The following is a 12,573-nucleotide window of genomic DNA, read 5'->3' on the forward strand; positions in this document are numbered from 1 at the left end:
TTATCTGTAAACTGACCTCTTTCCAACTGCAAATGCTTTGTGTACTGGCTAATTCAGGAGCAGATACATGAGAATAATATGAAATGACTGTCCAGCTGCTCAAGAACAGTGTAGCAGGATGCATTTGACCTAAGAAGGGCAAAACAAAGTGGTTTTCTGAAATATACCATCTAAGAAGCAAAGCACATTCCAGACTAGAACTTGTCAGTGTTTGTGCTGCCATACTCTACTTTTAGGAGTTCTTAAAAGAGTATTAAATTAAAAACCAAACTAAACCAAACGCAAAACACAGATTCTTTTAGTAAAGACAACCTGCCATTTAGACAATAAGTATCAGGTCATGCTTTATTGCTTTCCATGACAAATCAGTGATGCAAGACATCATTCACTGGGATGTTCCATGAGAAATCTTTCCAGGAGCTTGAAGCCTAAGTTTACAGTTTGATGTGGATTTTGCAGTGTCTACAGCTGTTGTCAAAGGTACAGAGACCATCTTAAGAAGACCATGTGGTAATGGTCCTAACTTGAACAACTTGGATAAATATCATCTCCTCTGAGTTCTACTTGCTTGAAATGAAAGCTGTCATTTCACTTGAACCTTATACAGCTAATCACACTTTCTAGTCTATTCCGTTAGCAGAGTCCCATGTGCTGTTTGCAAACTGCACTATTACTTAGTGAAGCCATTCATATATCCCCTTGGTGGAAGGCATTAAGAGAAAGCAAGGCATTAGTGCTAATTTATAGAGGGGACAGGTTCTGCCTGCTATGGCCTCTGCACAAAGGACTCTGCTTGCACAGACCCATCAGCAATGGCTCAGCAATAGAAAACGTAGTAGTGATTGAAACAGTTCCAGCTGCTGGCAAAGATGTCTTGGTAGGCACAAATATGTTTTGCAGATATCATCTGACAGTTTAGAACATCATTTATGTTTCTTCAAGACGCAACACAGACTTATTCAACTCCAAAGTAAAATAATCAGTTGCCTGTATGTAAGAAATGGACAAGTCAGCAGCTGTCAAAGAAATAGATATTAGACTGGGACTGAAACCAGTTAGCCACACATACTATAGGCTTCCAGTCTTGGTTATTGGAGGCAGTTGGGCTTTTCTTAAAGGCCATGCTTGTGAAAGCCAGTGATGAACACGTGCAAGGTATTCTGCATTACTGCAAATACCCTTCACAACAGTGTAAGCATGATAGTGATTGGAAGCACTGGAGATGGCAAATCTGTCTTTTTTCTAAATGTCTGCTACAACGTTGTCAGGGTGCTAGAAGTAAAGTGCTTTCAGGGCACAGTGCCAGTTCGTCTCAAAGGCAACTCTTTCCATTAAGTATGTAATGCAGGTAAGGAGCAATATTGGCAAATACTGTTTACCAATTAGACCTTCTCATTTTGCCTAGTCATGAGAAGTTAGAGCTGCTACCCAGGGAAAAGAAGCAGCAGCATTTCAAGTGCTAAGAGAAAGGAGTGGCTAAAGTGAACTGGAGAGGCCACATAGAGTAAAGCAACAAACAGCAAAGCTTTAGAGGATGTTCACATACATAGGGTTGAGACAGCCTTAATTGGAGATTTGTGCACACCTCTTTTGTGCCTCCACTGCAGCAAGGAGCACCAGTTACTACTACCTGGGGAACAGAAGTGCTTCAGGACTCACAGTTTTATCATGTCATTATTCCACCTCTGTTTCTCTATTAATATTGTCCAGTCCTTTCTGCAGGATATTCCCAATGTTCTCTGTAATGAGTATATCAAGAAATTTATGTCACTGGCACATTTCACCAGTGCTCTTCTACGTTTCATACTGAGAACAAACCTGTAACTGATTAATTAGTTGGACCACAAGACAGGTACTGAGAACCTACCCTAGGAACATTTTCTCTAGCCTATTGTCATTAGTCAGTTAAAACATTTGCCAATTTCTTCTCCAGATTAGCTGTTTTCAGCATGGTAGCTGCAGTAGTTTTGTTCTATCTGGGCTTCAGGAAAGGTTGTTTTCTAAAGCAGGAAATTCTTTAACAAAAAAATACAATGTAGCTGCACAAGCTATTCTTGATACAATTTTGTTGCATTTTAGCATTTTATTTCCTTATCACTGGAAATAGGTTACCTTAGCTATTCACTGGACTTAAGATATTGTCTGCCACTTGATAGATGCATTATACTGTTTAATACCATCAGACCTGCCATTTCACATTACATGGGATTCCTGCAATGGATTTTAAAGTGGTCTCACAACATCAGAGTGTAAAGGTCTTTGAAACTTGCAGTGGTGCTGGGGTGCAGCAATCCTTTGTCTACAACAAAGAATTTTGGTGCCTGCAGTGCCTGTGGGAGGGGATACAACCTCCTCTGACCCTATTCCAGTTTGATAAATCTACTTGCCATATCACAAAAATCAGGAAGTTTATAGCCTTCTCATTTGTCCCCATACTTCAGTTAAACTGTGTGAGTTGTGATCATTCAGCTTTGTAGACAGACATCAGGAGTGCAGGAGGGTTAAGAAACATGCAAGATTTCAGGCCTGGGACAAGGCTTTGGGCTTTCCCCACAGTCACTGCCACCTGACAGGCAGTCCTGTGTGGTTCCTGATGTCAAAGTATGTTATTTTCACACCAGTCAGAGCTTTTGCTGCTTCTCTTCCTGTATAGATGTGCAGTTAGGCTTGGTCCCATCCACCAATTTGCAAGGCTAGGCGGTGAGCCAGCTAGGAACAACTAGTAGATTATCCTTGTCTCCACAACAGATCCAATGTTGAGTACAAACCCTGTAAAGATGAAAAACATGAGCAAAACATTGTCTGATCATTGCCCCTGTTGGCAGAAGACCTTTCAAGTCATGATGGAACTAGTAAGTTTTGTGAGTCTAAGCAAGACCAAGCTTTGGGTTTATTTTCTCCATACTGCAAACCAAGTATACTGTCCTCCTTTAATTATCACTATCTAGCAATAGTCGGAGCCCCACACAGCACAAGCACACTCCCCTTCCCTTGCAAATTTGCAAAGGTCCCTGACCTACATGTGCAATCTTCATCTCCCCATTTTTCTCAGTATCTCCTCTGTCTATGCCTTTGTAAATGGGAGACAGCCTGAAAGCTGGGCTGAATGGGAATCTTAAACCAGTGCATTCATGGTGAATTAGCAGCATTCCTGCTTATGTTATTGTTGTAAGCTAGTGCTTGTCTTCAAATTCTGCAAAGACCTTGAAAAAAGAAAGAACAGTTTGGTGTCATTTTCCAGGTTTAACCCTTTTAACCCTTACCTTACTAAGGATGAAATACAAAACATCCTTTTGAACCAAATATGAAGATCAAGTAAGTAAACCCCTGAAAAACAGAAGTCAGACACTGCAGCAGGTGGACTCTAAGCTCACCTAGATATGCTCAGAGATTCCTGAAAGCAAATGCTGTTTGTGCAGTGTGCAAAGCTGGGCTGACCCCATGTCATATACCTGGGATGAGCACAGATAAAACACAGTCAGAAGCATGTGATAACCATGTGCATAGGCATGATAGGGCTCATTCTCTCTCTGAAGGAGCAGACATAGTCTGTGGGTCACCTAGCCCAAACCTGAATCTGAGGCATGGACTGAGTCTTGGACTATAATGACCAGCCATATTTCCCGTGAAAAAGTTCTCAAGAAAGAACTCATTTTCATGACTGTCCTTGATTAACACTTAGATTTGAGAGCATCATGTATTAAATTTCTTTGTAGACATATTCCACATTGAGAAAGCTGGGGATGGAGGGAAAAAAAAAAAATCTCAGTAAATCAGAACAGCCTAAACTTTCTCAGAGGTGTTTGAACAGTAGAAATTGAAATTTGTGCTGGGAGTAGGAGAAAAGTCCGGATTTTCTCTGTTTTTGGAGCAGTTTGATAATTTTTTAATTCATCCTTCCCAACTCATGAACTACAATGGTAAATGTTGCTGAACAATTACAGGAAGTTCTACTGTGTTTACTAATCCATCAAGTACTAAAGGGAAGGAGAAAGCAGTACAAAATTAACAAAATAGAAATCACCAGGAAAACAAAACACTAAGCCAGTTATTGATGTCTAAATTTAACTTAGGGAATTGCTGCTGTGATCAGCTCTTACTATCTATAGGTCTTTTATGTATCAAATTTTCAGTTCTTGATGGTTTCACAGTTACAGACTCCAGTCATTTTTATTGTGAAATTCTCAAATATCAGTAGAAAGTTTACTGTGAAAAATCAGCTGAGGAATTTACCCTCATATTCCATTTCTTTTCTAAACTTTGCCTGTCTAGGACACACCTCAAAACAACACTAAAACTGTGTTCAAGGGATTTGGTATTTTCTGTTATTAATTTGTTTATTCTTTTCCCTTTTTAATTCAGCAAAGCTTTCATGTAGCATTTCTCTGCAAGAAGAATTTTCTCATTCAGTGTTTCACCAGTGGCAATGATTTTCTGAGATACATCTGAACTCCAGGATCTTTCAAAGGTTTCCACACAATAGGAATTACACAGCTCCAAAGAACAGCTAACACACACAACATCACAGCTACTAAATCTTTAAAGCAACTTGTTTTAAGAAGTGTGCCCAAGTTCTCTGTCTAACCACAGACTGGGAATAAGTCATGTAGATCATTCGAGAAATTTTCACAGGAAAAATACTTCTGAGAGGCTGAATCCACTCACATTTGTGAATTAGTTTCTGCTAATTACTGCTAATGAACAGAACAATAGTACATGGTGTTTATAAATATTACATAAGAGTGATAGATTATCAAAACTTTAGGGCACTATATTTCTGTCTAAATGTGAGTTTTTCCTCTGTACTTCAGAGAAGGAAGAAGAAATATTTCTGCAATAAAAGTGGTTCGTTTAAAGTTATTTCTTGCTGAACACTTCTAGATTATTTTGCCTTTTAGAGAAATTACGAAAGGCTAAAAATATAGATGGGCTTTGAGGAATAGAGAGTTCTCTGGTATGAGAAAGTGGTTATGAACATGCAGATTTTTAACAGATCAGAAAGCTGGCAAAATCTAGTGTGTGGAGGTATGTTTGATTTTCCCTGTTATTCTACCTATAGATAATACCTTTTGTGTGAAGAAATACAAAACTGTAAAACCAAAAGTTTGCTTCTGACTCATTTGCTTTAGCTGCTGCCAATGTATCATGGAGCTTGACACAGCATACCTATCCTCCCCAGAGACAAGAAGCAGGTATTTTCCTTAAAAACAGCACTAAGCTAAGGTCCAATTCATCAGACTCTTATTCACTTCAAATACTTAAAAATCAGAAACTCCTATTTTAAACAGTTCTTTTGGAAGAAATGAGCAGCTTTTCGTTTTGAGCTGTTAAAACCTGGACTGTTTTAAAAGACAAGGTACCAGGAGGCTCCCTCCCTTATCTTCCTTTACTATGATTTTTTTAATTTCATTTTACAGTTATAATGCTATGTTTTACAGTCCCTAAAATGTTCTATTAAGCCCAAAGATCTGCTAGTTTCAGTGTTACTATAGACTATAGAGTTTCACCCTCAACCTTAGTGCTAACATCAAGGTTCAAAGGAGCCCCTGCAGTGTCTCGAGGTACTTCCAAAACTCCATGGTATCTTGCTTTTCTCCAGGTGATCTCTCAGAGATCATGCATCATATACTAATCTCATGCAGCCTGCACTTTCCAAAATGCCCATATTGCAAGAACCTGAATTTTCTCCTAAACAGGTGGCTGCTGCTCTGCCTCAAAATCACAGAGTATTTTATGGCTTGTATACACACTGAATGCAGCCCCTCAGGTTTTCTGTTGAAAAGAGGCAAAACTCCCCATTGCTATGTCAGACTAAGTTGTCAATGCATGTAGATTTGTATTTTAATTTCCTGTGCATCATTCCTGCTTCAATGACTTAATATCTCTGCTTAAGCTTCCAGGTATCTTTCCCTCTGTTTTTTTGTTTGTTTGTTTTATTATTTTATATCTATCTAAAGAGACAACTGAAATCACATAAAGATTAGAAAGGTAAATAGGACAGTACATACATGTTGAAATGTGGCTTCAACAGCCCAGAGCATCACATGGCACCCCAGTAACCTCTCCCTCCACAAAGACAAAAGGGAAAGTAAGACAAAAAAATGCCTCTGGGTTGAAATAAGGAGTTTAATGAGATGATAAAATGCACAATTACCTTAACCTATTTGAAGAAAAGAGTAGCAAAAAATATACCAAACCAACAAACCAAACAAACAAACCAAACCACCCAAAGAGAAGCAGAAGCCTGCGAACTTCTCTACCCCTGACCCACAGCCAGCCCAGCAGAACAGACCAACACCCTGAACCTGGAAACCAGAAGCAGCAACTGGAACAGGAAGCCTCTCCTGTTATAATCTGAACTGCAAGGCCTGTGATACTTTTCTCCAGCCAGCACTTTCATTTTAAAGCTGGCATGACAGCAACATGGCATTGAATGCCATCAGCAGATTCAACTCAACCGATGATAATTCTGAATTTATTAAAGATAAATTCTGAAAATAAAAGTTCATCACAGAAGATGATCTCAATCTTCCAATACACCCATGGGTTCTTGCTGAGCTTATGTTATCCCATCACTCTGGTGCTTCAGGGTTGCTAGACTTGTAGGTGTGGAGCTGGGGAGAAAATATTCATTGAGATTGTTTGGTTATAACATCCATTTCCTCATAAACAGTCATGGTCCTGGAACCAAATCCTCCAAAGATGTTAAAATGAAACCACCCTCTCCTTGTGCAGAAAATACCTGTTAGATGGTCACAAATGAGGCAGTATAAGGGAAGCTCTGCAGCCTCTTAACTTTTTGAGTCAATCAGGTTTATACTTTGAGCTCTTCAGAAAGCAGAAGCAGTACATACATAATGTCAGAAAGACACAGGCTTTCTTCCATGCACTGCAATTTGGAGGACTACCTTTAGCTAGGGGAGCTTTTAAACTTCTCCTATTTCTCATTTCAGTTACAGCAGATCTGACAGGGAGACACCTTTTCTGGCAAGTCCTCTGTGGAATTCACCATAGCTTTTACACTAACATGAAGAAGCAAGGTGCCAGGCTAATAGGCACCGCTGGAGGACACTTTGCTGCATAAGCTGTGCTCAGAGATGGTGACACACAAAAATCCCCACAAAAAATGCATAACGTCAAAGCAGGCTTGGCTCTGCACTGCAACAGAGATTTAGAGGAGAGGCTGTGGCAGGCCTTGAGTGTTTTGCCACTTCTTTCTGTACCTGACCTGTCTTTTTAAAAAGTACCATGTCAGAAGTGAGCCAGCACCCTTCTCAGCTTTTCTGCTCCTTCATGCTGACACCCAGCTGTATATGAATCTATATGTATGTATGGCAAGCTAGCTGTATTCATCTGAAAACACTTTAGGGTCACTCTGGTCTTTAAATGTTTATGAATATTGGCACTTTGTGGCAGACTTTGCTATCGAAATATTATTTAGAGAAAAGTGTGACTATATGAAGCATTATTTAAGAACTTATCAAAGATATCAAAAACATCGGGATAAAATGAGTTGCAGTAGGGGGAGCTGTATAGGGGACACAGAAGATAACATAAGGAGTTGCTATAAATATATCAAAGTCTCAGGCTGTTACCAAAAGGAAAAGGGAAGCAGTAACTCAGAATGATGACAAGCTTGATGACTCCCTGTTAGTCCTCTCAGATATGCAGATTGTGATCTAATATTTATGGTGATTGATTTGTACAATTGTATTTATGTGAAATGGGAAAGAACAAATCAAAGCATATGTGGAGTTATGCAGAATGGCAGATTCATATATAAACCTCCCTGTCATGACTCAGGAATCAGGAGATGAAATCTTCACCATCAGTTTTCTGTGTCTGTGAAACCAAGGAGAATAAGGACAATTCAGATGTCCAAAGTGGACAAAACACAATACTTATCTTTAAAAGGCACAGGTAGCAAGACCCAGAGATTTACAAACCTGTCGGCCTTGTTTAAATACCTGGAAAGCATGATGGCAAAATTTTACCCAGATATGAGAGATAATAAAGAATACCCAAGTGACGAGGAACTGGCAGAAGAATAAAGTTTGTGTTGAATTAATCCAGCTTAGCCTAATGGATAAAGCAGAAGCAATAGATCAAGCATATCTGGGTTTCAGAGAGTCTTTTTGTATTGTCCTGTATTCCATTGTGCTGAAATATGAACTAATAAAGTCACAGAAAAATGCACTATAGGTGCGGGTGCAATGTGCAGTAGCAGCTTGCACCTGGAAGATGAAAAGACAACGTAAATCAGAATATTTGCAATATTGTATAGTATGCACTGCAGGTGACATTGGCTTTCAGTATACAACAAATAAATCCATACTCACCATAAGCATCTGAAGCATAAAAGCTTCAGATAATCAGTGTCACCAAAAGCATAGGTCACTGAACAGCTGTCTACAACCTGTAATTCTGTGTAATAAAGAGGCTCCACCAACCAATTCTCCAGATCCTTATTGAAATCAATCAGAGTTAAAATAAGGATACAAATGAATCAAGAATGAGGTCATTCTAACAACAACAAAGTTACCGAAGAGGATGGAGACCTATTTCTGCATTAACATATGGGCTTGAAAAGTTTAGATTTCAGAAGGACTACATTTGAGGATTAGATTATTTATGTTGTTAACCAATTTATGAAAATCTGTCCTTTGCTCCAGTTCTGAATAACTGAACAACTGTGTTGATGGTGTTTTGTGATCATTAATGAATTTTAGGTTGCCTTGTCTTTCAAGGTTCTCCGTCCCACTTGCCTGTTTTACTCATCTGACCTGTCCTCCCTGATGCCTCTGTTGTTTCTCTTACAGTATAGAGAAAGAATTCTTTTTTAACTGTCTTTACTGTACTTACTAATATATGATCTTCATCTTTGCTTTTGGTTCTGAAGCACTACAGTGCTTAATTAAAGCTCAGTACACACAATTTTCAATAATTCTGCATCCAAAAGCCAAATGTTTATATGCATATCCAGCACTGAAACATATCAACAAATAGATCCAGTAACCAGACCACAAATGACAGCCTGGTTGTTTCAGAAATTAGAAATGTGCCCTCTTTTTAATTTCAAATTACCAGCTGAATCTGACAAATGTCTTAAAACATCTGAAAACCTTCCAATCAAAGTATATTATAAACAGTGGTATTTTAAAAACCTGAAAAAAATACAAACAAAGTTTCTGTCACCCAGTCCAGAGAATGATATATACAGATCTGGAAAGCCAGTCTTGCATTTGAATATCTCAGTGTTCATTATCTGAGAGCACAACGTCAACGACTTCACACTACCAAGCGAATGTCACACACTCAACTTTGGTTTGGATTTAGTAACATTTAAGCACATATCAGAGATTTGTGTCTGCAAATAGCTCCCTGTAAGACTTCAAGCTGTTCTGACCAGCAGAATACAACACCTAGTTTTCAGGCCGTGCTCTTCCATGTAAACTAGCTCAAATATGGCCACCATATTTGTCAATCCGCCAACTCATCCAGTGCAGGCCTATTAAACCCAAATTTCCTCACAAAGGTTGGACCACTTGTCTTTTCTGTGACTTGCTTGCAGGAAGAGATTGTACCACAGAGACAGAAATACAAAGGTGACTTCCTGTGAGAGACATGAGGGACATACTGCTTGCAAACATTTGTCCTTGCTCCTGCAACTTTCTTAGTGCAAACTAGGACTGCAAAGTAAATGTCTGTTGTGACAATCATAACATTTGGGAAAAAAAATACAGTGTGGTTTTGGAGAGGAAGCACCACTGAATTCTACCCCGTTCTTGCTTTACAGAAGAGGGTGTAAAACGTTGAGGCACATGCCACTGAGCTAGTAGCTTCACAATGAGCAACACGAGATTCACAAGGTACATCTGTCCTTTAGGAGGCTATGCCCATCACTGCACAAATATAAGAAAAAAACCCAACGAATCCCCTCAAAGAATTGAAAAATATTTGCTGAAGCTTTGTTCTAGTGAGTAAATTCTAGTTCAGTTTCTCTCCAGTTAACCTGTTGATTACAATCTCTGCTGTTGCTTTATTCCCTCTATTTCACCCACTTAAAATTGGTCCACGCAGTTCATAGCAATTTATTCTGTGAAATTCTCTGCAGGCATGCAGGCTGCCTGTGAGAAAGTGCCCTACAGAACTGTAACCCTGTTCAAAGCCATGTTTTTTAGGACAGTAGGAAAAGCAGATCCAGCTTTTTTTTTTTTTAACTTGGTCTTTTGCAATAAGCTAGATGTAGCAATCTCATGTCACCTTTTTCTTTTCCTCTACACAGAAATGGTTTCCATCACAACTGAAAATGTTACACAACTTTACAACATCATCACCACCCAGGAGCTCACAGTCAGCCCAGAAAATTTCCATAATAATTCAGGAGCGCATCAGCTGAATCAATATGAATGTATTAATCCAGATCTGTGGAAATGGCTACAGAAGTTTCAGCCTGGATTCCTCTGGTTTATATTTGTTCTGGGAGCAATAGAAAATTGCTTTGTCCTCATCGTCCTGTGTTTCCACAAAAGTCGCTGCACAGTGGCTGAAATTTACCTAGCAAACATGGCACTCGCTGACCTGATGTTAGTCTGTGCTTTACCTTTCTGGGCCATTAATATTTCTAATAATTTTCAATGGCCTTTTGGCCTGTTCCTCTGTAAAGCTGTCAACGTAATGAGCCATATGAACTTTTATTCAAGCATTTATTTCCTGACACTAGTGAGCATCGATCGCTATCTGGCCTTGGTGAAAACCATGTCTCTTGGACGGATGCGACGAACCATCTGTGCCAAATGGAATAGCTTTGTGGTCTGGACGTGTGCGTTGCTCATATGTTCACCTACCATTGTGTTCCGAAATTTGCAGTATTTCGAAGAATATAACATCACAGCCTGTTCTCTTCTTTACCCAGCCCCCTACTGGCATCCTGCAAACAACTGCTTTCTGAATACTGTGGGCTTTGTGATCCCACTCTGTGTCATTACATATTGCACTACGCAAATCATCAAAACCTTACGCAGCAGTGAGCTACAAAAAATGAAGTTAGTCCAGACAGAGAGGAAAGCCACCATGCTGGTCCTTGCTGTGCTCTTACTATTCATTGTTTGTTGGCTTCCATTCCAGATCTGCACATTCATTGACACAATATGTTACTTTTCACCTACTTTAAAGTGCCTGGAAGAAATCAATGACATAGCGACACAGATTGCTGTATACTGTGCCTATAGTAACAGCTGCCTGAACCCAGTCCTGTATGTAATTGTTGGGAAGCACTTCCAGAAGAAGGCTGTGGAATTCTGCAAGGGCTTGTTCCCAAGGAGGTACAGAAGATCACAATCTGTGCAGATGGAAAACTCGCTGGACACTTTAAGAACATCCATTTCAAGCGACCATGCAAGGAAAAAGTCTATTTTCCAATTACCACGATAGCACAATTCATTCATTACAGGAAAAAGGCCTTCTAACATATCAGCATCCACAAATATCCATGTGCTACTGGTTCACAGAATAAACACCATTTTGGTGAAACTAACAATTTGATCTTGGTGGAAACTCCATACCAAGACCTGCTTCTAATGTCATTGGGCATTTTCCATGATTGAATCCTACTTTGTAGCATACTTTCATTTTCATGACTGAATAATATTTGATGCATTTGCATTTCTAAAGTGTACATACATGTGCCTACAGCTCTCTGATTAGAGCCCCAGTATAGAAGCTATTATCAGGATTGTACAACTACTTATGGTACCCATATAGTTTAACTAGATTTTTGATAGGAGGGGCTTGTATTTGAGTAAGTTCTCGTAAAAGTTTTTTTTTTTTTTCATAGAATACCAGGTTGGAAGGGACCTAAAGGATCACATAGTTCAACATTTCAGGGTAAGAATATAGTTTAGATGAGATGGCCCAACACTCTGTCAAGTTCCTGTAGGACTATTATTCAACTGGATTTTTAGGTGTGGCCATCTTCTGCTCCTTTACTTGTCATTCAAAACTGTTTTGACTGCTTGATGGACAAGACAGCTGGAGCACCCCTCCTATGAGGACAGGATGAGAGAGTTGGGATTGTTCAGTTTGGAGAAGAGAAGGCTCTGAGGAGGCCTTACTGTGACCTTCCAGTATCAATGAAAGCACAAGGGGCACTGGGTGGATGTTGAGGCATAGGAAGTTCCACAGAAATATGAGGAAAAGTTTTTTCCCTGTAAGGGTGACAGAACATTGGAAGGGGCTGCCCAGGGGGTTTGTGGAGTCTCCCTCTCTGGAGATCTCTGTGTGATGTTGGACTGGATGATCTTCCAAGTTTCCTTTGAACACTTAACATTCTGTGAAGATGTTCTTAGCTGGTTGTGTATTTGGGAATCCAGCTTGACAACTTTGTATGGCACATGTGGATACTTCAGTAACCTTTTTTCCTCAGTGCAAAAAGACTGTGGTAGTGCAAAGGAGAGCTGCTTCTTGACCACCTTTCTCCACCCTTGTAATCACAGAATCAACTAGGTTGGAAAAGACCTCCAAGATCAGCAAGTTCAGCTGATCACCCAACCCTAACTAATCAACTAGACCATG

General features: G+C 39.6%; 1 protein-coding gene across 1 annotated transcript; it reads left to right on the forward strand.

Annotated features, from left to right (window-relative positions):
- The first annotated feature begins 10,287 nt into the window (after positions 1–10,287).
- BDKRB2 (bradykinin receptor B2) lies at positions 10,288–11,433 on the forward strand. The gene has a single exon (XM_054400790.1). It carries the CDS (start codon positions 10,288–10,290, stop codon positions 11,431–11,433), a length of 1,146 nt encoding a protein of 381 aa, XP_054256765.1.
- Positions 11,434–12,573: the final 1,140 nt, after the last annotated feature.

The sequence above is a fragment of the Indicator indicator genome, chromosome 4 (assembly GCF_027791375.1).
Source record: "Indicator indicator isolate 239-I01 chromosome 4, UM_Iind_1.1, whole genome shotgun sequence".
Taxonomy (NCBI): domain Eukaryota; kingdom Metazoa; phylum Chordata; class Aves; order Piciformes; family Indicatoridae; genus Indicator; species Indicator indicator.